Here is a 27,249-nt window from a genome sequence, read left to right on the forward strand (position 1 = left end):
CCTTTCAAGTCTTTTATTACATAAGAATTACAATTGAATTATTACAAGTTTAAACTTAAACAAAAGAAAATGATAAAACAATTTATTGCTGTGACGTGGCATTTATGCTTTGTCTAGTCTGGCGTCAATTTCGTAGCATCCAACGATTTCAATATCTTCAAACATGATGGCTTGGATGGTGTATGTCTTCCCCAAAGACAAAGGAAAATATTCATCAAACTTTTCCAAACTGTATGTTTCACCTTCTTCCGCACACAGCTTCTCCTGAAAAAGTAGGCGGTACTTAGTAAATTAAGGAATATTTATTTTCAGGAATACCTCTTCCGTAAAACGAGAGTTAACCAATTAAGTAAGTTAACCATGAGTTAAAAATTAACCAACTGTAAGTTAATCAACCCTGCTGTAAAACAGGTGGAAGTTAAGAAATTAATAGTGGATCTAGCCCGGGGCCGGCGGGCTTAGCCCCTCAGCTTTTTGAGTGACAATAATAATTTATTATCAGTGCAGTGCCATGGAAAATCAGCGCCCGGGTTGAGAATGTACGGCGGCGCCCCCGTACATATGAGTGAGGTCCACAAGCCAACCACGAAGCGCCACCATGGTTGGTGCGAAGCGTGAGAAAATTTTCAAAAATAAACCCTGCTTTTCCTTGAATATGAGCACATTTTAGGGTATTACTTTTTCCTTGCATTTTATATATGTGCACATGCATTTTCCTAACATGAGTAACATATTATAGGACAACTTCCTAAAACAGGAAGAGGATTTAAATACATACTAGTTTGTACTGAACTAAAATATTCAAAGTAATTTTCGTCTCTCTTGTCTCTTTCCTTCTTTTTTCTCCCGAATGTTGTGCTCCTTTATTTCGTCGTCCGGGGTCGTCAGCTCGCTCGCCCTCCCACGGCACGCACTGGTAATTATTTATATATTTTTGGAGGTTTATAGTAAACTCATGATATACCGATCGTTGTTTGAAGTCTTGCTGCACCCCCACTTTTTAGGTTCTAGATCTGCCACTGTAAGAAATTGAACAATATTTTATTTCTATTTATTTTGAAATAACTTATTTATTTTGTAATAATTTATGTAAGTTTTATATTATTTAAAAAGTAGTAAACAAGGAACATAGACAGCATGATAAGTCATCAATTGCCGTTTAATTCATTTTTCTAGTCGGTGTCTTAACCTAATTTTTGAGTAATTCAAATTCTAATCACAATGTAATTTCTATGGATGGCAACACTGTAAATTCTTCCGATTCGTATTTTCGGGTGTAGAATAACATTATCTATTATTGTGGTAAGTTACATTTTATTACCTCTTTCTACTTACGAAAAACGGGCAAAAGAAAAATTATTAGTTTTTCAAAAATATTTAATACTCTGCCGCCTTAATGAATAATACCGTTAGAACAAAACAAGTCACTCCACTAGATCTTCGGAGTCCAACAAAGAATGTTATTCTACATATTAAATTTTGATAATTATCATAATGACATATCGATGATCGGTTTCGGTGCCATTTCAACGATTCTCTGGCTAAAGACACAATCTAATCTACCTATATCCAAGGCAAGGGCGCCCATCAGGGGGGGGGGGCAAGGTGGGGCGCTTGTCCCCCTAAGAGGAAATTGTACTTGGGAATATCGAAAACCCAATAGAATTTTTACATTAGTTACAGCAAAATTTGAAACTATGTTTAAAACGTCGCTTGTATTTGCCCCCCTTGGAAACCAGAACATGGGCGCCCTTGGTCCAAGGTATTATGTGTTGTATAGTCACCCATATAAGTACATTTTTATTGAAAAAGAAGGAGCAGATTTAAAATATTTTTTCTACTGAATGACAATAGCTAGAGTCATGTCCAGTCACGAAAGAATTTTCCAGTTGAGAAAATTTATTTTCCTAATAACTCGACAATAAATTAATCAATTAAAGTATCGATCTGGTAAGTTATCAAGTTATAACTATGCTAACAATAACAACAAAAAGATACAAATTAATTCATTTTTTCACGAGTTATTGGGAGAAGAAAATTTGACAATTGTCAAATACTTTCTTTTCCGCGTGTACGATACATTTGGACAAAGAAAATATTAAAATTTTATTTTATGCATTCAATATGAGCACAATTTGTTATGCGAGAACGAACAAACTGGTCCCTGGTTATTGAACTCACAGCTGTAACAATTCGATCTCGCAGATTATGAAGAGTAGCAGCACACATGGTACATACGTGCAATCTTTTATGTACCCACACAAACAAAATCGCAAAGAGTAAGATGTAGTAACCTTGGAGGTCACTTAAGATGAACAAGATCATATTGCCCACTTCTTCCAATATATCGTCCTGGAGTTCTATCATTCAGATACTGGAGTTCTGTGGGTATTGAATAGAACTAATAGGCATGGGTTTAAAACTTTGAACTTTCTTTTGTATCCAGCAGTACCGTAGCCAGGATGTGTGTTTGGGGGGGGGGAAGGTGCTGTTATAGGTACATATAGAAAAATTACAAACAAAAAATATATAAACATAAAATACATAAAAAATTACAAACATCAAAGTACCAAAGTACATGGTCTGACCTCACTGAGGGGGTGGCCCCTCTTCCCCCCTTCCCTACTCCACTGGTATCCAGTGATGTATTTTATACGTCTCTATCTATTTTTGTTAAATAAAATAAATATTTTAAATCTGCTCCTTTTTTGGGAATAACCAGCTAGAAAATACATAGATCTCTGAGAATAATTCCATAATTGGATTATTTCAAACGACCCAGCAGATATGCAACCCGATATACACCTCTCAAAGAAACACTGGTCAACACTGAAGAAGGAGGCTTTTAATGTAAAGGTATGATCCACGAACTTTTCTCAATTCTAAGGTGATTATCTATTTATTTGAACACTGTACAGCGGTGGACACTTCTAAATGGTACACCTTAGCCGTAAATCTCCATATGGCTGTACCATTTAGAAGTGTCCGCCGCTGTACACCAAGTATATTATAACGCATTGTTTGTTGGCGCTATAGCTCAGTGATAGGGAGTTCACCTCTGGTGCCTCTGGTTTGATCTCAGCTCACGCCAAATAAACTTTGTTGTTGGCAAAGTCACGGCTACTCTTCCATTAAATTTTTAAGCATGTAAAATAAGCAAAGAAAAAGATAACGAATCTTCGAGTTTTACCTCCTACAATTATACCGGTTAGGCTAAAGAAGACGGTGATGATGAGAAATGGATGAAATGGTAGGAGGAAACGGGAGAATCCCGAGAAAACCCACGCACACGGTGTTTGTCCACCACAAAGTTCACTTGGCGCGAGCTGCGATTGAAGCAATGATCCCAAGTACCAGAGGTGAACGCGCTAACAGTGAGCCACCGCGGCCCCTCTCATCAGTTACTCTCAATACGACCGAAATTGGGTTATTTTTTCTGTTCCCATTCTAATCACCTGGCCTTGTGATTTTCATTGAACTGTGTAGTCCAGCAGCCAATAAATAATATTTTCCTTATTGTTTCATGTGATAAATCGTATTGCCTGGCTTTGTCCAAGAGAATAGATGTGTGACATAGAAACCTGTTCCTTGCTTCTGCAACTAGCACTTCATTTTGAGAGACTGTTGTGACTTTAGGCCAGAGCCAGATCTTAAATCCTACGAACTACGCGTTCAGAGGAGGCACCAGTTAAAGAGGGCGCCAAACTGGAATAGGAGTTTTGTGTTTCAAGTGAGAATATTTATTAGAGAAAATGTTATGATGAAAAAATTTTTCAAATAGCTGCCAATAAATATTGTACAGACTGAGATGCAGATAAAATTCATCAAAAGAACAATGAAGAAGTCTAGTCTTTCCGTGGTTGGCTGTAAAACAATTAAAATGGACTCAGACATTAATTGGTGCCAATGCCACACTCACAAGTGATGCTTCTTCTTCTTGTTCACCTCAACCATAGGTTGGCGGGAAACATGGAAATTTTAAAACTTCTCTCTCGCTTGGGAGAGCCGTTTTATATTTCGATAAGGTCTCTTCTTCGTAACTGCATCTAGATATTCTATCCTTGGTCTTCCTCTTCCTGGTTTTCCTTCTACCTTCCCCTCTATCAACACGGTGATCCAATCGGAGTACCGAATAAGATGGCCAAGCATGCTGTTTCTTCTTTTACCTATTATCTTCATGATCTGTTGTCCTAGCTTCCTTTAGTACGTCTTCGTTCCTTTTCCTTTCGGTCCATGAAATGCGTAGCATTCTGCGTAAACACGATTTCAAATGCTTCCAGCTTGGATATTTCAGCTTTTCTCAATGTCCACGTCTCTGAACCGTAAAGCGCCACGCTCCATACCAGGGTCTTAATAAATCGCATACGAACGCCCAATGACACGTTCCTTCATGCTACTAGTCCTCTTGCTAGTTTAAAGAAAATGCCCCGCGGCGCAGGACGATTTAGGAAATATATTTTTTTAAAGAAGGAAAAAGGGATATTTTATGAATAGGAGATAAAATGTAGGGAAATTTAGCTTTTCAATAAATGTCATATTAAGCACTACGACAATACGACTAAAGACAGCGGCGTTCTTTCCAGAATCCCAACATATGCACAAAATACAAGTGTAACAGACTATTCACTCCTTTTCCAACGATCCTTCCACGATCTTGCTAGAGAATATCATTGTAAAATATGTCTTTGAAATGAGAATGAATCAACAAGCGAAAGGAACTCGACTGCACGCGTTGCTTATGGATTGGGTGGCATTATCACAATAGAAGGAAATGTCTTCAAGAGTGCTTCACCTTGTCGTAAACAGTGTCCCGCATGGTGCTTGGGTTCAATGAGCATAGTTAAAGATTGAGAAAGATATGAAATGCACGTTATCGAAGTTCAAGCAACTAGGTTTATGTTGGGGGGTGGGGCGTGGCTCAGTGCTAGAGAGTTCACCTCCGGTGCTTGGGGTCCTTGGTTCGATCCCAGCTCGCGCCGTGTGGACTTTGTGGTGGACAAACACCGTGCTCGTGTGTTTTCTCGGAGTTCTCCCGTTTCCTCCCACTTTCTTCATTCCACCATTTCACTCATCTCTCATCATCACCGTCTCCTTTAGCATAACCGGCATAACCGTGGGACGTAAAACTTAAAGATTTCATTTAAAGATAGGTTTATGTTGTCCATTGGTCCACGGGGATGAATCCTAAGAAAAGACGGGCGGTACAAACGGAATTTTTTATCATTTCTGAGGGAAATTTTAATTTAATTTCCTAATATCTGTGCTTCACACTCGATGCCCACTGCTTAATGCTCACTTTGTTAATGTCTATTAGTCAATTTTTAATTTGTCGACATTTTCGTTTCTACCCTGAAACGTTTCGTTCTTTTTAATTTATTTATAATGATTTGTGTTTTCACTTTTGAATAGTGTTTTGTTTCTCATGTAATAGCCAACAATAGAAAGCGAGCATTTTATCGAGAAAGAAAGCTACGAAACTTGAAAGAAGATGAGATGCAAGTGAAGGCTTTGAAAAGTTTATTTCGACTTCTGAACAAATTTTCGAAAGTGATAATCATACAAATGTTATTGTGGGGCGGTTGTCAATACCAGTTACTGTTAACGAAGCATCTGCAAGTCGACAAACTTTTGAAATTGTAAGTTAATTTTACTTGACTATAATAATTTAATCGTTAAAATGGAATAGATGCGATCACTTTGATTACAGGTATAAGTAAAATTTAAAACATTTAAAATTTTTTTTTGAATATAGTTAGTTTTCACGCAGTATATGCCTACATAACTGTAATCGAAATCGAAACTAATCAAAACATTATCTTCTATCTTCTAATATAAATAAAATAAAGATTTTGTTTGAGTGTTTGTCTGTCTGTGTGCGGCCTGGGGATCAGACGAGTGGACCGAGAGTTACAAAATTTTGGTCAGGGGTACCTTGGCCCAGGCTCCAGATCAAGACGAAGCCCTTTTTTTTAAAATTTCGAACTAGGGGGGTCTCAGGGGGAGCGTTTACCGGAACTGGCTTAAAACCAGATAAATTGACCGAGAGTTACCAAATTTTAGTCACGAATACATTGGTCCAGATTCCAGACCAGAGTTAAACGTTTTTGACAAAATTCGAATCAGGGGGCTCATGGGGCGTTTACCGGAACATGTAAAAGTAGTAGAAAATGATCGATATTAGTGTCGAATTCATACTTTTCGAGGTCGCTGAAATCAATGATGAAACTCCGATCGCATTAACTTCCAAATTCGCGCTATTCTGTTCCGGGTCGGGAGTCACCGGGGGTGGGTGGGTGAGATACCGAGACATGAAAGTAATCGAAAATGGCCGATATTAGTGTCAAATCCATAGTTTTCGCGGTCGCTGAGATCAATGGTGATACTCACACAGGCGTTGACTTCCAAATACAGCCCCCGTGCGAAGCATGGGTATATTCAACTAGTTAGGAATATAAGTAACACTTTTTTTTTTCAGAGCGCTCACTGTCATTCACAGCAGTTTATGCATACGCTCGTTGTATTATAACAGTGTAACAATCATTATCAATCCATTCTCTTGTATTAAATACAGATTGAGCGATATTTTTAAACATATGGAAATAGTCATAATGCAAAGTACATTTTTTTTTTTATTATTAGGTAGTTGTGTTCAGAGATTCACCGATGGAGGTGGGTGGTCCGAAACTCTGAATCCCACAGAATTTCTAATTTTGAAGAAAAATTAGCACAATTTCAGGGGAAATACACAGAATTATTTGAATTTTGTAGGTTATTCCGGATCTAAGACAAATTGAACATCGATTAATGGACACACTTTCGTCATTTGTTGTGTATTAAGCAAGTTCAGGTAAAATTAATAAACAATTATTTGAGATCAACTATTTCTCAAGAACGATTAAATGGACTAGCTTTGATGACTATTGAAAATAACACATTCAATTAAATGGGTATGGATGTAATACAACGAGATTTCGCCAAATTCAAAGCCAGAAAAATGTCTTTGTAACATGAACTTTTCAGTAACAAAGAAATCGAAAAAATAAGCTAATTACTATAATCGTTTCACTAGATAATATTAAGTAAATATGCTTTTAATGAAGCGTAAGAGCATATCTCTTTGTCAGAATCAAACCTATGTTAATGTTAGACATGATCAGGCACGTAGCCAAGGGGAGTCCAAGGGGGTCCGTAAACCCCACCCCACTTCGAGACCAAAAATGAAAAAAATAATGAAAAATGAAAAAAAAAGAAACGAGTAAAAGAAGAATCAGTGTTAAAAATAAAAAGTCACAGCAAGCTTTTGGTTACTCTTTCTTGTGAGGAGATTTGTATTACTTGCAATACATGATGGCGAATGAGAGGGGTATCCTGGAAGAGTCATGGAATCTGTTATTTGGAACAGACAGCAGTTGGCGGAATAATAAAACAAAAAGTTATGTAGAAAGAAAATTGTGGTAACGTTTTATTCAACAGAGAAAGGAACGTAGATATTGTAAAATATTTTACAAGACATTATTGAATATGTACTTTTTATAATAGTGAATATGTACTTTTCCTAATAGTTGAGATCATAATGAAAGGAAAACTGTTATATTTGAATGAACAGAGGAAGGAACGTAAATATTGTAAAATCTTTTTCCATACTTTTTTAAAAATATTCTTTTACTAAAGATTTCTTGATAGTTCGTTATTAAAATACTTAGTAACATATCCTCATTTTATTGTCCTAACAAACCAATATATGTTGCCAGTAAAGTAGTTTAGATTGATCAAACTCCTGGGCCTTCATGTCACGCCTCCCCGCCCCTATTACGAAATCCTGGTTAAACGAACCAATATATGTTTCCAGTAAAATAGTTTAGAATTATCGAGCCCCTGGTGTGATGACCATAGTATTTCATGTCATGCCAACCCCTTTACGAAATTCTTGCTACGTGCCTGGACTTGAAGCTCATGAGTTTTATTGTTTCGACTTTTATGTTTCAATTGTGCTTGTCAAAATACAGGGTGGCCCAAAAGTAGGCATACACCCCTGCATTGATCAAGTATACCATTCTAGCTTATAGATTTATTTGGTTTGGCTCCTCCGAGTTTAAAAACACCTTAAGAACAAATAATAAAGAAATTAAGTCTACCTGATGGATAACAATAAGAAGTTATATAAAATGCAATGAGCTGATCAGTATGGTACTGTATGTCTATTTTTAGGCCACCATGTACATCTTAGGTATATATCTTAGTTGCGTCTTCTGCTTATTTAATAAAACATGCTATTAATTTTAAAATTGGAACTTGTCCAGTATTCCTCCAGAGTCAATTAGTTATAATTTCGCCATTTCTTGGTACTAAAGATATTGAAGAATTGCAATTGTTACAATTATCTGAAGAATTTTTGTCCATTACAACTTTCTACTCTTTTATTATCATTTACGTGGGGGCGTCGACATATTGTTTGCTTACACTTGAGAAATGTCTAGAACTTTAGGCCTCCCTTTCCGTGGCCGAGAAGTGTACCATTCACCACCCCTTTTGAGGATAAAAAGCATAATCCTAACAGCGACACATTATACACATATATAATACTAACAGTTACGTACAGACTTATCAAAAAGTGCAACTTACCATATTAATGTCGGATCACCTTTCGCCCCAGTACAACTTTGATGCGACGTGAAGTGGAGCTATACAAGTAGTGAGTTGCAAGTGGGATAGTACACCATTCCACGAGCGGTGCGTCTTTCAGTTCCATAAGAGAAGATGAAGGCAGAAATTTGTGCGGACTCGTGTCTCCAAAACGGACCACAGATGATGAATTATGTTAAGGTCTGGGGATTGGACGGGCCAGTGGAGACGCCCAATATCATCTCGATATTCCTCAAACCATGTCGCAACAGCTTCAACTGTGCCAATGGGCCCATTATCATCATGGTGTGAGTTCCCGCAAACAACATGTGTACTATAAAAAGCACAAAGTTACCTAAAGTTTGTACATAATCACGAGTAGTGACGCGACCTGTCAGCATAAGCACAAAACCCACTTGAAACCAGTATATTGCAGCGCAAATTATCACAAAGTCTCACGGTTGGGCGGACACACAGCAGATAATAGGTTTCTTTGAGTGCCAGACACAGGCCGTGGTTTCAAATAAGGTGAACAATGACTCATCCAGCCATATCACATGTTTACAATCATCATGTTCGAGGCCATTCGTGTCGTGCTAAAACACTTGAGCTCTTATAAGCGGTTTTGCCTGTCTAATGAGATCCCCATTTTCCTATCACGTAACTTGCGGCGAACTGATTCTCGATACATTCTGTGAAATATGCTGCTTATGTTCCTATATTTTTGTACCGAAGTCGCATGACGGATCTGACTAACAATCTACTTTGATGCTAGGTGAGACCTATCACTAAAGGTTTTCTTCCGACCGCTGTTCCTCTTCGCCGATGTGCTTTTGCTCTGAGTTTTATAGGTCGTTATAACCTTGGACACTCCTTCGCGTGACATCCACTTTCTTCACGCTTTGCCTTCTTTCTGAAGCTAAGAGGTCGCCCATTTTACACCATCGACATGTGCTCAGTTCACTACACTTACGCGTTCTACTGCTTCTCACGTAGTACAGAATTTGATCTAACGTAGCATTACCAAGCCCGTAGCCCGGATCTGCAACCAATCCAGATAACCGACGTGTTTTCAACTGCAGGTGGTTGCACTAAATTGATATCATCTGTATATGTTACTTGTAACGCTGTATAATTTGAAGCGCACTTACTGGGTTTCCTGGACAGGACATCTCGTCGAGATGCATGGCTTTCATGAAGAAGACGTCTTCCTCTGTCTTCTCCTCCTCTGCCTTCTTCTTCTCCAGCTCCTCACACATGTTCTCGATGTTGAACTCCATCGCCTTCTCCTTCTTGGATCCAGGAAAGTCAGACTTCTCTTCGATCAAGATCTTCACCTGCAATCACAACATGCAATACTTAGTATGAAAATATGGTTCCAACGGTCATCAATTTTCATTCCTATGTATATTTTCTAAGTGATTCCAGCACACATGCAAGTACAGTAGAATCCCGATTACCCGAGTTTCGATTAACCGACTTTCTGTGTTATCCGAGCTTAATCCAAACAAAAAATATCTTTTAAAAACTAGTCTGGTTACAACAATAACTAGTCTGGTTCAGGCTTTTGTTTCAGCAAGAAAGCGAAAATGAAGCTAGCGTAAAGATAACGACCCCGCTCGACATTGCCACTAAGAAAGCGAGCATTATTTGTTGCACGTCTTTAGTATAAGTTTTTGCGCCGGTCACAAAAAAAGTTTTTCTCCAACAACAAAGCAGTGTGAGCGACGGTGGGTGTTTTTTTCTAGTTCTCGTGACTATTTGTAGAAATTGTTGGAAAAAGAAAACGTGTCGTTTAATCATTAGAAGATAAAGCTTACAGCTATTAAACGATTATATCATTGTGAAACTATCAAAAAGTTGAATTGAGTTGAATTTGAGTTTAACGTCCCTTTCAGCAGCGAGGCTATATGAGAAGAGACCTACTGGTTAACGTGGAATCCAAACCACATGAGCTCCTGCCGGGAATCGAACGCGGGTCTCCCACGCCAAAGGCGCGTATGCTAACCGCTTAGCCACGAAGGAGCTCGCTATCAAAAAGGTGATAAGTGATTGGTAAACTGACCGTTGGTGACTGGAGAAAAGGCTAATTTCTTATGTACGTATGTAGGTACTGTACAGTATATCCAATAAAAATAATAAATACAGCAATAATAAAGAGGAATAATCAATTAACAACAACTACTGTACAAATTTATTTATGAATATATCCGTATTAACAGAGTTTTTGCTTATCTGAGTTAGGTCCGGTCCACATTACCTAGGATAATCGGATCTCTACCGTATATGGTATAACACATAATTAACTACACCTCCAGGCCGTTCACCTCATTAGGAAACTGTCAATTTTAATAGGTTCAAACACATTTTATCCTGTCACTGCAAAACTTGATAAATTCTTATTAAATTAATCAAATGGTTGCTCGTAAAATTTATTACTTTTTTAACTTTCATACACAAAGTTATGCTATATTTAGAAAACTTCTTTCCAGCGGCCATTTTGTATAGGCGCGTAAAACTATTTTACGCTTTACAAAAGTTTGCGATAAACGCTGAACCTCCCTTACTCTCGAAGCTATTTATTTCAAACAAAACCATTTGAAAGACAATTAAAGAAGAATATTTTATGATAAGTACAAATTTAAGCCTAATTTACTATACATACTTTTAAAAAAATGTTTAAACTTTAAGATCGAAAAACTAAAATTAAAAAAAAAAAAAAAACACATCAACGAAAGAAAAGACAGCGATATTTTTTCGAGACAGCTTTACTGGTGCACTATTTTCTAAAGATGTACCACAGTGGCTTGATCCCTACTCTTTCGTTACAAGCGCTGCTGTCGGATGAAGGAATTCCACTCGCTTTCTCTCGCTTAGCAACAGCTGAAAAACCTTATTGGCTCAACGCGTGGGTGTGTGAGGGTGTGAGCTTTAGTTTACATTTTTGCCACGGTTCAAGTCATTTTGGCAGCACAATAGAAATGTTTTGACACCTGAGACGCTCATACCTTCTCTGTAATGGATCTTCGAATAATGATATTCAAGTGAAATATCTCAAGACACATTTCATAAAATAATTATTAATCGCGTAGTTACAACCCAGACTGTATGCTTGCTTGCCGCAAGCTTGCCTGTCGCTTTTATTTGATTTTATTTCGCTTTCGCATATTAGTCCGAGGGAGAAGCAATTTTTAGCCGTACCATGATTTTATATATATAAGGTTTCTCAGCTGATCTTATATGATTTCGGGGTGCTGATTTTCAATCCGATGAGTGCCACTTCCTAAACCTTGAGGAAACTTAGCAAACGGGGGGGGGGGGGGGGGGTAAAGGGGGGCGGTGTTTTCTTACTTAACATGTATTAAATTACTGGATTATCTCAGCATAGTTTCATTTCTCTCGTTTCCTATTCATAGTATAATACCAATTCATGCATATGTTATAAATAACAATACTAGTAAGCAATTAACGGAGTTTAATAATTTTCTCCTCGATGTATACATATATATATGAATATGCAAATCCAGTGGATACATTGGGATTTAAATATTAGGAATATCACATATTATTGTACATTATTGTGTCTCTTTTGGTTTTCGTGGTAGCTTTATGTTTACCTCTTTTGATTTATTATTTCTGAATTTTGTTCTACTTTGTGTAAATCATGAGGGAGCCAAGTTAGTAGTGTGATATACTAAGAAAACTAATAACTAAATGAAAACATTAAAAGTTTTCTAATTGAAAATTTAACATTTTTACTGTGAAAAATCTACATGCTTGAATTGTTGGAAATAAACCCAATTACATCATAAAAATTCAAGCATTAACCCTGTACCTTGGAGGCTAATATACTGTCACTGATGATTATTTAAGTAAATGCGAAATTAGTTTAAAACACCATTTTAAGGTGAAACAAGAAATGGAAATAACATATGTATAGAGTCGGACGGTACGACATAATTTTCTCAAACTCAAAGTAAAGTAAATTACTGTATTTGAATTGTTAACTGAAGAGGTTCACTTTTCGTTTGTGAATAATGCTGAAAACAAATTCAGAAGCCTTTTCCACAATTTTAAAACTTATGTATTAGTTCTACTTTCTCTTTCCTTGAATGAAAATAGCAAGCCTCACCTTCTAAATCGCTAGATAGGTTTTTCTGTTAAATCATGTTCTCTTATGAAAGTAATATCTTGATTATTGTTATTTCTAGGGATGGCCGCAAAGTTCCAGTTCTTGAAGATCCGGTTTCTAGAAATGGTTCCAGAGCTGGATCCGAAAACCCGGTTCCAGAACCGGATCTTAGCAACCGGTTCCAGACCTGGATCCGAAAACCCGATTCCAGAACCGGATCTCAGGAACCAGTTCCAGACCTGGATCCGAAAGCCCCCAAAGACCCGTAAAGGAGGCAGAAAGTTTATCTTCAAATCACTGCAAGGAAGAGCACGCGCATGTGCCTTCCTCGCCCAGACCCGCTTGTGCCCTCCAGAAAAAAAAATGGTCCACCAGTGGGTGCTTTGGCAAACTCATTGGCTAAACAGGCAAACTGGCGAACTCATTTGGGTGTTACCTAGTTTATTTTAGCCAAATGAGACCAGTGGCTGCCACCTGGGCGCCTGGCTGTCGTGTCCACCATTTCATCTAGCACCGTTCTAGCCCGCTAGCAGCTCGGATTTAGCGTAGGGATGGCAACAAAGTTCCGGTGGAACCGGTTCCAGACCTAGATCCGAAACCCCGGTTCCGGAACCGAATCTTCTAGAACCGGATCCGTATAGAGCTGCAAACCGGTTCCACTAAGAACCGGTTCTGGCCATGTCTAGTTATTTCTTATTTTGGTTAATCATTTTACTTTGGTAGGTATAATTTTTCATCGCTTTTAACCCCTTCAGTGTGGGTGGCGTATATATACGCTTTCATTTTGCTTTGGCTATTTTGTATTGCGTATGGCGAATATACTTGCCTATAATATGAGTAATGTTATCCCGACAATATTTAGCTAGTTTGCGCTTAGCTGGTTTCAATTGTTGCTTAATTAAAAGAAGAAGAGGAAAAAGAAAGAAATTAAAATAGAGTTTGGGCTTCGTCAAATACAGTTTTCATTCTTTGTTTTGTTTGAGACCAGACAGCACAGTAATGGCTTCAAAACGATATTTCAACGATGCTGACGTCGAGCAAGAATTATTAATTAGTGATTCTGATGTAAGTGATTTTGAAACAGATTTAGAATCAACATCCAAAGTTCCCTCCAAAAAATTACACTTTTTACAGCGGTTCGCATCTGAAAATTACGCACTGAAGGGGTTAAAAAAAAATCAAAGGTTTTCTCTTTTCATATTAAACCCTTTAGTACCAGATATTATTTCTGGCCCGTATCCCTGGGGGCTAGGGTGGGCCGCCCCCCCTAAAACTTCCACGGTAGGCTTGTAAATGAACTATAATATGGTTGGGTCGGGCCCTCCCTCACTTCTATCGGGCTCCCCCTACATTTTTGGGCTGGCTACCGGCCTGTATCATTTCCCTATGTGCGTGCTGTAATATCAGGTTTTCATTTGCTGTTAAAAGACTCGACATAGTTATTGTGCACTGCAAGGAGGGTATTCACATTACTGATCAATATATATATATATATTTGCATTGTTGAACATTTGGACTGAAAAAAAGGAAAATTTGATGTTCTGAAGGGATTTTAGGCTGTTTCATGTTGGCAACACTGATCAGAGATCAAAGTTTTTTTTTTTCTATTTTCCGATCTCGAATTACAAACTTGAAATTGCTATTATTAATAATTGTTTATCGTCAAACCAAACACATGCGTGTCGTAATTGAATGCTCCGTTAAGCCTGCCATCTATTGAGACAAAACCTTTCGTTGTTCTTTGGTGTCTGCAAGGTGCTGCCACCTAATGAGAAGTAGTGGAACTAATTCGTGCCTTGCTTTCACTACGATTAATGGACCCTTAATAAAGGATACGTTGTCGTGACATCTCCATGGATGTGACTTAGGGTTGCCATATTTTATTTTTATTTATTTATTTATTTAATTTTATTCCTTTAGCCATCACCAGATACAGCTCAGAGACCATTTTTTTATACTGGATATCCAACAACAACAATAACAATGGAAAGGATTTGGGAAGGTATCGGCCAGGGCCTGTTTAGTAGGTACCATATGCCTGGTAGGACTGAGGGAAACCCTGGAAAACCTCAGTCAGGATGGTCGGCAGCGGGATTCGAACCCACGACCTCCCGAATGCGAAGCCAACGCTCTAACACTTGAGCTACTTCGCTCGGTAAATTAGAAATTAGGATTAGGATTCTAAACCGTAAGTACTGATGTGAACTTGTGTATTACAAATGCTGACCTGGTAACCTTCGGACCATTTTTTTTTGTGTGTGTGTGTGTGTGTGATTTTTTTGTTGAGTGACCATTCCAATGTATTTTTCTAATGAAACTAAAGTAAAGCAAATTTAGTTTTTCCCTTTAATGTTTTATTAAGTTCAACAAATGTGTCCCGAATTGTAAAGTAAGTATTAAGTATTACAGTAAGATAACCATAATTGTAAGGATATCTATAAGGCAAGTTTTCAAAAAAAAAAAAAAAAAGTATATATGGCAGATATTGTTTATACGGTTTTCTCTCTAAGAAACACAAAATAATTTCTGAATTTTTGTCATAAGAAAGGTAAGATATATTCAGGAGTCTTGGTTCAACTCTTATAGAATTGTAATCATTTTTAAAGAGATTGCTACTTGAAATCGTACTAACATACAAAATTACCATGGTTTGCCACTCGCACTGGGCAAATAGCTCACAGCTTGAGAATCAGCGCTACTGCAAATTTAACTCAATCGCGTATAGATTGACACAGACATGTACCGTACCATTTTACGTTGAATATAACAACAATTAATCAACAAAGTCGTCTTAGATTTTTCTCCAATCCAAAAAAAGCGGGTGGTTTTCGTGATTCAGAAATAATTAAGCGGGGGACGGATATAAGACCTGAAAATCGGGAAATATGGCAACCCTAATGTGACTGGTATTTTGCAACGGAGTATTTTTATGACATCCACCTAGATGTCACTGGAACGCAAGACATTTAAAGTATGTCACAGGATTGGACATCTTCTGTATATTTTTATTGTCATTCGTTATTGTATGTATTAATCATTTTTATTACAGCCATTTAAAACTCTATAAATAATTTATAATCACCCTATACAGTGGATATAAACATCTAACAATGGATATAAATTCTTAACTGGCATACTCCTAATAATGACACCATAATGTTAAAACCATTGTTAAGTAGCATAATTCTAACAATGGCACACAGTCTAACATTGATGCATACATAGCTTATAATTGTGGAATATCATTATAAATACTCACAGCCAACAAATTGTCTTCCAAATCAACGTCAATAAGATCCAAAATTTCCACACATCCTGTAATTTGGCAATTACATTCATTAATTATAAATGATACATTTTGGATCTCCAATTTTTTTTTCTCACTGGCACAGTTCCTGAAGTCGCTGAAGTAGATGTCGTAACCATTGCACTGGAAACAAACAAACATGAAAAAAATAAGAACTTTAATATGAGATCTTTCGTTACAGAAAAAATAAGTATTTGATGCACATAGTCTCTTAGAATGAAGTATTCATTACAGTGTAGAACACCAGCGAGGCAACTAGGGCAAGGTGACCAGACGTCCCGTTTTAGCCGGGACAGTCCCTTATTTTCAACCGTTGTCCCGTTTTTTTCTGATTCTCAAACGGGACGCCTAAATGTCCCGTTTTTAAGCAAACATGACCCAGGTGTCCCGTAATTATTATTCAAAATATAAATGGTCAATGCTAATTCTACACTCTTCCGTACCAACACGCATTGGGAAGGTTCAGCCGTGCCTAGAACTTCTGAATATTCAAATCAGAATTGAGTGTTGTGTGGTTCAAGTGGGAATTGAGTGGGAATTGTGTGTCGAAGTAGTGAAAAGTATTGTTGGGTAGTACTTAAGTTAGAAACGCTGTGTTATCATTCTTACTTGTATATTTTGTAAATTGAAAACACTGCTGAGTCCCAAAATGTAATTTTGATTCCCCCCCCCTTCCGTCGCCGATTCGTATGCGTCCCGTTTTTGAAAGTAAAAGTTCTGGTCACCTTGAACTAGGGTAGTTGTTGTCCAGGGCAAGAACTCGCCTTAGCGACCCCCCACCAGGCCCGTATCCAGGGGGGTCTAGGGGTTCCGTACCCCCTAAATTTTTGCTGGCCCCTGAAAATTTTTACAGTAGGCTTGCAAAAGAATTATAATATGGTGATGAACTATCATATGGTTGGATCGGCCCCCCCCTAACTTCAGCCGGCCCCCCCCTACATTTTTGGTCTGGCTACGGGCCTGTCCCCCACCCCCAAACAACCAAACAAAAACGCTCTCCGACTAGGCCTGATATTGGCATCACAAAGTAATTCTCCTATTCCATTTTTTCTTCAAGTGCTTAAGCTTGATTTCAAATTTGCAGTACACCCTACATAATTTAACATTTAGCACAAGATAAAACAAACACCAAGCTAATTAGTATTTGATTGCCAAATAATCTGGGAGTAGCATGATTTATATATTCTTATAGTATTATCATAATAACTGCAAATCACAATGTTTTTACAAGTATATCGGGATGTGCAAGAATGAATCAACAATCTGTTCCTTTAGAATAGAATAATTATGACAAACAGTCAAGCCGTTGTCTCAAGTATTATAGTCGGACAGTTTGCAAATCTCTTAAATCGATGGAAGTTAAATGAAAACACAAACAGCTGGAACTAAAGTTTAACTTTGCGGGCTCTTTGGGTTTAAAGGTTTTTACAATGTCCTCTAAAGATAACTTTGAAGCTAACTTATGCTCAATGGTTATGATCTTAAAGTTGGTGAGTCGTTGTTGTCCTGTTAAGTTTCTATTTTTTTTTTATCTTTACTAAAATTTCTTTCCTTGCCTTATAGTGAAAATAAAATTTTTCCCGTTTTGCGCCCTCCAATTCGGCGCCCAGGGCAAGAGGCCCCGTTTGCCTTCCCCTACTTACGTCACTGTAAAATTCCAAACCTTCTACATTAGGGGCAGTGGCACCTCTACAGTTCTAGGACTAGGGATGCGCACGAGACGAGTCGAGACAGGATTTTCCTGACAAAATTCGAGTCGAGACACGGCTCTTCCAATAGAGAAATATACATTTTTCAAGTCGAGACATCACTTTTACAGCAAAGTTTGGAGAAGAAACAGCCATAAATCTTGTCTCGTGCGCATCCCTATCTAGGACAGAGAAGTGTCATACTCTGACTCTCAGGCCTCCAGTAATGTTTTACTTGAAAGGCATTATTTAAACTCTGGTATTAGGTACAATTATTACAAGAAAAATTTGGCTTTCATAATCTAATATAAATTAAATATAATTCGCTCAGTGCAAATCTTTTAGGGGTCAGTTAGAAGTAAATTACGGAAACATATTTCTTCAATAATTATTTCGAGTGGTGTGCCAAACGTAAACTACCACGCTTTTATAAACGTATTTTCTCAGGATATATCAATCTCACAGGTAAGGATTCCCATATTTGGATTCCATATGAAAAGTTATTTCAAAATTATTCTGTATATTTGAGACGACATTTAGTACGTCCCCCAAATCCATGGACGGCTCTGGAACCGGTACTGTGACTTAGAGTGAAAAGTTATTTACTACGGGCCGTGGTGGCTCAGTGGTAGAGCGTTCACCTTTGGTGTATGGGGTACTTGGTTCGATCCCAGCTCATGCCAAATGAACTTTGCGGTGGACAAACACCGTGCGCATGGGTTTTCTCGGGATTCTGCCGTTTCCTCCCACGTTCTTCATTCCCTGGCTCGAACGTCATCTAGGTTGAAAACTTGATCGAGATCGGTCGGGTGGTTCAAGAGATTAAGAGTCACAAACATAGTCACTTCCAATTTGGATCTGAAGGTTTTTTTGTTCCTAGACACCGCTATAATTAACGAAAATATGAATTGTGAACATCAGATAGAAAACAACCAGATAAATGGTGAATCATAATGAAAATGATGAGTATCACACATATAGTCACTGAATAAAGAAAAACATGAAATGATCCGGGATGTTCAAAACGTTTGAGCGGTGATGTATGTTTACATAGACAAAACTTTCATATCTTATGCACCTGCTTTACTACACGAGAGGAGAGATGAAATATTGTAGGCCTACTAGTGTAAGAATGATCTGAAGTCTCTTATCTCCTTGCTTTACCATATGATAAGACAGCTGTTTTATTACGCTAATGAAAAGATGATAACATGGACCAGTCTAGTCTCGTGTCTGGTTCGCTCACCACATGAAAGAGTAGCTGAGTTGTTCTACTAGTGATAGAATGCTAAAATAGACAAAGTGGTGAAGTCTCGTATCTCCTTGACTCGCCTAATGAAAGGCGAACTCTGGCTGCCAAAGAAGTTTCTGGCTCAGAGGGTTTAACAATGAAATAAAACAACAATTACTTACATGTCCTTTTCCTGCTAAAGCCCTCGAAATAAAACAACAGAAAAAAGCCAAGTTTAAAAGGGAAATCATGGCTTCAGAGGTTGCAACTTTTGTCCTGTACGTCCAATGAACAGGAAGAATAGAGAGGAATGTTTGTGCTATTTATATAATTCATCCCTGCTCCCTTCAGTGACCAATAGAATCAATAGGAAGTGTACTACACAATATAATCCTGTAAATGTAATGTCGTAGAAAGGAAATGCGTGAAAAGAAATGACAATATGTTGAGAATGTTACCCAACAACTTCACAGACTAACACTGTCCCATACAGTGTTTCAACAATACAATATTATTGAAAAGCATTGAAAGAATTTAACCTTGAACATAGAATAAATAGAATGGTTTGATAGATTTCGTTAACGCAATCCCTGTTGCAAAATTATTGATTATTAATGTTGTTTACGATTACAAATTACGATTTTAAAGTGAATAAGGAGAACAACAACAGTAATCAATCATCACTCATCCGATCGGTGACTTCCTCTGCCACAGAGGCTCAAGTTTATCTCTGATTTGCTGCTACGATACTTGGACAGAACAGTCTAATAAAAAAGTTGATCAGCTGGTATATTGTTCAACTTCTTTTCAGCAGCAGCATTCAGCCGGAATTTTCTTTTCTAAATATTAGATATGAATCAGTGGATAGTTTCAAATATCTAGGATCAATATTAACAGAGGAAAATCATATTCACGGAGAAATTAAATGTCGACTAAAAGCAGGGAATTCGTGTTACTATTCGGTTCAAAATCTCTTGTCGTCGCGAATTCTGTCGAGGAATTTGAAGCTTAAAATATACAAAACGATAACCATGCCTGTTATTCTGTATGGATGCGAAACATGATCGTTTACTCTGAGGGAAGAACATAGACTGAAAGTGTTTGAGAACAAGATCCTGAGACAAATATTCGGACCCAAGAGGAATGGGAATGGAGGAAACTTCATAACGAGAAACTACATATTTTATACGGTTTACCGAACATTGTTAGGGTCATCAACTCTAGAAGGCTTAGGTGGGCTGGTCATGGAAGAAAGTAGAAACGCGTTCAAAGTCTTGACTGGAAGACCAATCGGAAAACGACCATTAGGAAGACCTAGGCGCAGATGGGAGGACAATATTAACATTGATCTCACAGTGATTGGAATAGAAAGTAGAAACTGGATGGAGTTAGGTAAGGATAGAAGTCAGTGGAGAGCTTTTGTGAACGCGGCATTGAACCTCCGGGTTCCATAGGCCATAGAGTTAGTTAGTTAATTAGTTAGATATGAATCAGTGGATACAAACGTGAGAGTTGGTTATGAGTATATTTCTCAGGAAAAGACAGATGTTTTGATACAGATCCAAACAAAGGGCTAACAATGGCCTTTATTGATTGTAATAAAACCTGAAGAAATGAAACAAATAGTTAGAAATATTGGATTAAACGAACAGCATCTTGATGTAAATGAAAGAGCACAAGTAAGTAAGTGGGTAAGTGGGGTAAAGTACGAGTCTTTGCTGTGGGAAACTTAGGTGTAACTATCCGTTCCAATTTAGTCGCGACAATTCTGAATTCAGAGAAAATGTCCTGTGTCCAAGGGCGCCGATTTCTCTGTAACTTTGCGGGGGGAGGGCAATTATTAAAAAAATACATATAACAATAAAAAAATCATATTCATAAAAATACATGGGGTCCCATATGAGCTTTGGAGGCCACTCCGCGACCCCCCAGAGTCGGCGCCTTTACTTGTGTCTTGACTTTCATGTTTATAGCTGAAGAAATTGATGATTATTACTATTATTCTTAGCTTTCTCCACTCCTTATCTGGGCAGGTGAAAGGCGCTTATTCATAAATTTTTGTTACGAGGGATCTTATAATACAATATACTATATTTATGTAGTATCGAACATGTGTTCTTCTACATCCGAATAAGAAACGATTTCAACGAACTTAAAAAGTTCGTTACTGAATTTTCTATGGCTATGTGTGTGTGTGGCGAATTTTTCAATTTTGAGCCCTCCATTCGATAGATATCTAAAGGAGTGGTGGCATTTTTCGAGTCACTCTTATCGTTCCCGAGATATGTTCCGATTTCGGGAGATTGAAGAAGCCATATTTCGGGAACCGTAAGTCATAGAAAGATCATACTGGTGTTGGTCAATACCCGAGAGGATGGTGAACATTTTGGTACCAAATAGTAATCGGTGGGCACTGGCCAACTGGTCACCATTCGACAAGAAGTTCTGATTTCGGGAGATTTAAGGAGCGATATCTCCGGAAACGTAACTCATAGAGAGATGATATTACGCGAATTTTTCAATTTTTAGCCCTCCATTTTGAGTGTATGTCTTCGTAAAACAACATATCGTAGAGAGTTTTAACAGAATTATTAAACAAAACATGTGGAAAAAGTTTAGTACGCAAGGAAATTATAAATGGATAGATATATTTCAATATTTATTTAATGAGTATAATTATAATAAAGGACGTGGAACAATTAGTATAAAGCCTGTAGAAGTTAAGAAAAATTAATTCTTCTTTAAGTTAATTCTGGCAATGCTCTTGGAGCATTCTCAACTCGTTAAGTACTGACTCCTATATTCTCACTAAAAATGAGAAAATTGGATTGTTTTTATCAGAAAAGAAATAGTACAGACAGTGGTGTTATTTTAATTTTTTTAACAACCGAGTTATATATATCTGTTAGGAAACAAATCATACAAGGTAGACAAAATATTTTTTTTTACTGGATACCAAAAGTGACAAGTAGGAATCCGCATAGCATCTAATACAAGATAGTGTAACGAAATTAGGTAGCACTGCAAATATATTGCAAGCGAATTATCCAAGATTGGTTATCAAAAAGTATTGGAAAAATCTTAATTCAACAATGGATCAGCAATTGTTGATAATGATCAGTATGTGTGTCAAATATAAATATTGTGAAACCAGTTCTCATTCTTGACATCTGAGCATTTGAGAATAAGAAAGAAACGTTCTGAGAGAGCATATGTTTAACACTGTAGCTGTATGAATCTCTAAAACCACAGATAGGTAAACTAAAATTTATTGTTCCTAGGTATAACTAGGTAAGATTTACTATTATGTCTCGGTGTAACAAACGGTTCTGCGAACTGGAAATATTTTAACAACCGGTTCTAGCAAACCGTTGCAAACCGGCTGAATAGCACCACTGACTTCAGACGATGAGTATGGTCAAATCTTTAGTCCATATTAAGTTTCATTAAGAAAGTGTACAAATTGTGTCGAATTACGAAAGTTTTACGAAAGGTCCTGACCCAGCGGTTCCCCCGTGGGTGCTCCCCTGGCAGATGATATAATAAAATACTGGTCATCCAAATAGATTACTGTTTCTCTATATTTCTAGTTTTAAGTAACTAAACTAACTTTATGACCCATGGAAGCCGGAGGTTGAATGCCGCATTCACAAAAGCTCTCCACTGACTTCTATCCTTAGCCAACTGGATCCAGTTTCTACTTTCTGTTCCTATGTCTGCAAGATCCATCTTAATATTGTCCTCCTATAACGGTCGTTTTCCGATTGGTCTTTCAGTCAAGAATTTGAAAGCATTTCTACTTTCTTCCATTCTAGCTACATGATCTGCCCAGCTGAGCCTCCTAGACTTGATGGCCCTAACAATGTTGGGTAAACCGTATAAATTATGTAGTTTCCTCGTTGTGAAGTTTCCGACATTCCCCATTCTCGTTCCTCTTGGGTCCGAATATTCCTCTCAGGATCTTGTTCTCAAATACTTTCAGTCTACGTTCTTCCCTCACAAGTAAACCTTACGTTTGGGTGAATCGAGTTGCTGACTGAGACACATATGAGAAAGTAGTACTAAATGTGGTCAGTATTTCAGTGAAGTTGTAGGTGCGAAGCTCCAGGGGTTTAGGAGATACAGCTACCAGAACATCACATGGAAGTACAGAATAGTCTTCATACAGTTGGAGGTAAAAGCCCTGTAAGACCTCTTGTAACGACAAAAGGTGAATAACAAATATATGGGTACATATTAGGACAAGGGGAAGTCATATAGTAAGGGTATACCTGACGGCGGCCATCTTGAAATCCGCCATTTTGAATTAAGATTAAGTTTTTAAAATAGGAATAGGGTCGTGATACATTTAAGGCGCAAATTTAATCAGAACAATGGTGACGTTAATTTTGATTTACGCGCAATTGGTAAAAAGTTACAGGGAAATTAAATATTATTGCAGCATATGTATTAGTCCTTTACCCCACCTTGTAAATTTTGTGTTAACGATAATAATTAAATAAAAAGCAGGTGGATAAATATTAGGTCTATGGTAAGAGTTGCCTTGATGGCGGCCATGTTCAAATCCGCCATTTTGAATCAGACGAAAGTTTTAACCAAAACGCATAACATTGACACCTTATTAATAGCAAATTTTACCATAAATCCAACGGTATAACCATTTTTGCTTTATCATTAACCAGCATTTGTTATCGCATAAACAAGTTGCTAATTTAAGGAAAAATGACCAAAGTGGAATTGAGTCATAATTGAACTTGGGTCTTTCTTCCAGAAAAGTCCTCAATTACTACAATCAATACGACACACACAGCCATTAATCTTACCCTTTCACAAAAAAACCAGCATAGCAACAAACAAGAGAGGTGTTGTCGTGTGTGAATGGCACAGACAAGGTGAGCAATAGTACAGTGAGGACAACAGCGAGCGAGAAATAGATGTGAACAGGATACAAGAAAAACAACGAAATGGCGTGCAAGTACAGCATCAAACAACTAAGATTGTAACGGCAACATTGTATTTCTGATTAACTTCTAGCCCGAAGTCATCTATTGCATTACTCTATTCCCATGTAATTTTGTGCTGGTTAATGATAAAGCAAAACTGGTTATACCGTCGGATTTATGGTAAAATTTGCTATTAATGAGGTGTCACTGTTATGCGTTTTGTTTAAAACTTTTGTCTGATTCAAAATGATGGATTTGAACATGGCCGCCATCAAGGCAATTCTTACCATAGACCTAATATTTATCCACCTGCTTTATATTTAATTATTATCATTAACACAAAATTTACAAGGTGGGGTAAAGGACTAATACATATGCTGCAACAATATTTAATTTCCCTGTAACTTTTTACCAATTGCGCGTAAATCAAAATTAACGTCACCATTGTTCTTCTGATTAAATTTGCGCCTTAAATCATGTATCACAGTACCCTATTCCTATTTTAAAAACTTAACCTTAATTCAAAATGGCGGATTTCAAGATGGCCGCCTTCAGGTATACCCTTACTATATGACTTCCCCCTAGTCCTAATATATACCCATATATTTGTTATTCACCTTTTGTCCTTACAAGAGGTCTTACAGAGCTTTTACCTCCAACTGTATGAAGACTATTCTGTACTTCCATGTGATGTTCTGGTAGCTGTATCTCCTAAACCCCTGGAGCTTCGCACCTATAACTTCACTGAAATACTGACCACATTTAGTACTACTTTCTTATATGTGTCTCAGTCAGCAACTCGATTCACCCAAACGTAAGGTTTACTTGTCAGTATAAGCGAGACGAACCACACAGCACAACAGGCAGGATATCGTTTTATATATTTTAAGCTTCAAATTCCTCGACAAAATTCGCGATGACAGATTTAGAACTGAATAATAACACGAATTCCTTTCTTTTAATTTCTTCGTGAATAAGGTTTTGGTTTGTACTATTTATTTTGTTCTTCCTTTATTTTGGGGTTTACACCAAGTTTCTTACAATTCTGCATGTATCAAATATCAAGCTTTTTGTATCTCCTTTAATAGAGAAAGGGTCAAGGGGGTGATAACTCCCCCCTTGGGGAAATTTTGTCCCTATATTGGTAATGTTCCTTAGGGTCCTAGGAATAAAAAAAAATAGATGTTGGTCAACATATAAGTGCAACACCTGGGTCCTGGGGCCCTTAATTCTTTAGCACACGTGTATATTTACGGACATAGATGGGGTCACTTTAAACTACCATAGATCAGACCGTTAGTACAACACTGGAACAAGTTATACTTCGATCGATTTGTAAGAATGTAGGCTTTCAGTTTAAGTAACGAACGAGATATTTTTATCTACAAAGGAAAGATAATTGAGGGATATTTAAGAAAATTTCCTTAAAAACGTCCCTTCACCTGATTCTTTTAGTTATTACTTGGCAACGCTGCAAAATAGGTGAATAATAAAATGTATTTATGTGTCCTATTTTATGTTCAACGTGAACTAAAAATTTCGTTTTGATCGATCAAATAGCAGCACAGAAAATATGTATTTTATAGTTTTCACAGCATGGAAGTACGATTATAATTTTGTGTGAAAGTTCCATTTTTATTTTTCTATCGAAAACGAGTGATACAAATTATTGATTTTCTCATTTTATGACAGATTCCCAGTACTGTGACATGGGGATACTTTGATCAAATTTTATCTGTAAAAGTCAATATCTTCGTTTCGTTCTACATTAGATAGAAAATAAAAAGCATGACAAATCGGCCTTGCTGCACCTACATATTCTGTAATTGTAAAGTCAAATTGTTCTGTTCTTACCGTGAAAAGAAAGGAAATGCGTGTAATCAAAGTTACACTTAGTTTGGGGATACTTTGATTATTATTGACTTTGTCGTGCAATATTAAAGAAAACCCATCGAAAAGCTAGAAAAAGGAAAGGAAGTGCCTGTTAGTATATCGTGGGTTCATTTGTAGGAGATGGAGGTAGTAAATAACCAAAGTAAATGTCATTGCAAATATGTATAAACTGTTTAGATTGAGAATGTAGCTGCAATATGGCACATTGGATGATTAAGGAGCTAGAAACATATAACCATACTAAACAGTGAAATATGTGAAGAAAACGTATTGAGATGTTCACATAGCTTGTAGTTCCATCTACTGATTTGGCTCCTCACTTTAAGCACATAACACAAATAATGGCAAACAAAAGAATAAAACGTAAGAAATCGCAGCCTACATCAGGAGAAGCGTTCGAAGGATCTCAACTATATCGTCTGGTCGGATGACTCAGACATCATCAGCAATAAGCCTGCGCCAATCCTTTTTATTTTATTTGCGCCAATCCTTTTGTGACCTACGACGATTATTTATGGTTCAGTGCCTGTTATTTGACATAAAAATTTTTAAGTTTTTTTTCCTTGCTGGGAAGCAAACTTTGATACAACATACTGACCAACGTCGTAAACCTGTGGCTGCAGTTCGCTGCTAGGTGACAAGTGTTGCGTGTGCGGCATCTCGAATGCTCTTCTATCACAGGCAAATCAGTGGTGTCGTCTCTGTCAGTGTCTTCTTTTGGTGTAGTTACAGCCGTAGATATACCACATCCAGGTGCAACATCCAGTCTTTTCTTCTTTCTGGGTAGTTTGCTTGACCTACCGGTAGCGAATCACTGCTCTTTGAGCAGTGTGATTAAAGCATCTTCGACACCATGGATGGGATCTTCTGCAGCATGTTCTTTGGGCAGTTTGTTAAACACTTGTTGACAATCAATGGGATATATCCCACACGTATGGAATCCATTGATCAAATTTCTCTTCATTGCTAATGTCATGTTGCAGTTGTAATCGTATGTGTGACACGTGCTACTACTGCGTCCATCTTCTTCAGAGTTTTCGTCAGTAGAATGGAGAACATGTTCTTTGGAACTGTGCGTAATCTTAGATATTGTACTTGAAATCAGTGAGACATGAGCGCCAGGCATGAGTCTGAAAAACGCAACATTCAGCGGCTTGCAAAGATGTGTGGAGTTAGCAGCCAAGCAAATAAATAGGGATGCGCACGAGACGAGTCGAGACAGGATTTTCCTGACAATATTTGATTCGAGACACGGCTCTTCCAATAGTGAAATATACATTTTTCAAGTCGAGGCATCACTTTTACAGCACATTTTCGAGACGAGACAGCCACAAATCTTGTCTCGTGCTCATCTCTACAAATAAAATCAATGGCTCAGTGCACAATGACAACAGCTGAACATCCAAATGCGACGACAAATTATCATTGATTAG

The 27,249-nt window shown here is 37.5% G+C and overlaps 1 protein-coding gene across 1 annotated transcript; it reads right to left on the reverse strand.

Annotated features, from left to right (window-relative positions):
* On the reverse strand, positions 1-26,475 carry LOC145670635 (uncharacterized). Its single transcript, XM_081739427.1, has 4 exons — positions 26,419-26,475; positions 16,014-16,184; positions 9,774-9,959; positions 1-264 (listed from the first exon to the last, which is right to left on the reverse strand). The coding sequence occupies exons 1-4, from the start codon at positions 26,473-26,475 to the stop codon at positions 103-105; spliced, it is 576 nt and encodes a 191-aa protein (XP_081595553.1). The 3' UTR covers positions 1-102.
* Between the last annotated feature and the right edge of the window lie 774 nt (positions 26,476-27,249).

The sequence above is a fragment of the Thermobia domestica genome, chromosome 14 (assembly GCF_964235325.1).
Source record: "Thermobia domestica chromosome 14, izTheDome1.hap1.1, whole genome shotgun sequence".
NCBI lineage: Eukaryota > Metazoa > Arthropoda > Insecta > Zygentoma > Lepismatidae > Thermobia > Thermobia domestica.

Excerpts from the sequence above, each read along its gene's own strand:
- LOC145670635 (XM_081739427.1), bottom strand. The coding sequence starts at position 26,475 with ATGCCGCACACGCAACACTTGTCACCTAGCAGCGAACTGCAGCCACAG. Across the intron at positions 9,960-16,013 it reads TGGAAGACAATTTGTTGGCT|GTGAAGATCTTGATCGAAGA; the intron begins GTGAGTATTTAT and ends TTGTGATTGCAG. Across the intron at positions 265-9,773 it reads TGTCCTGTCCAGGAAACCCA|GAGAAGCTGTGTGCGGAAGA; the intron begins GTAAGTGCGCTT and ends CTACTTTTTCAG.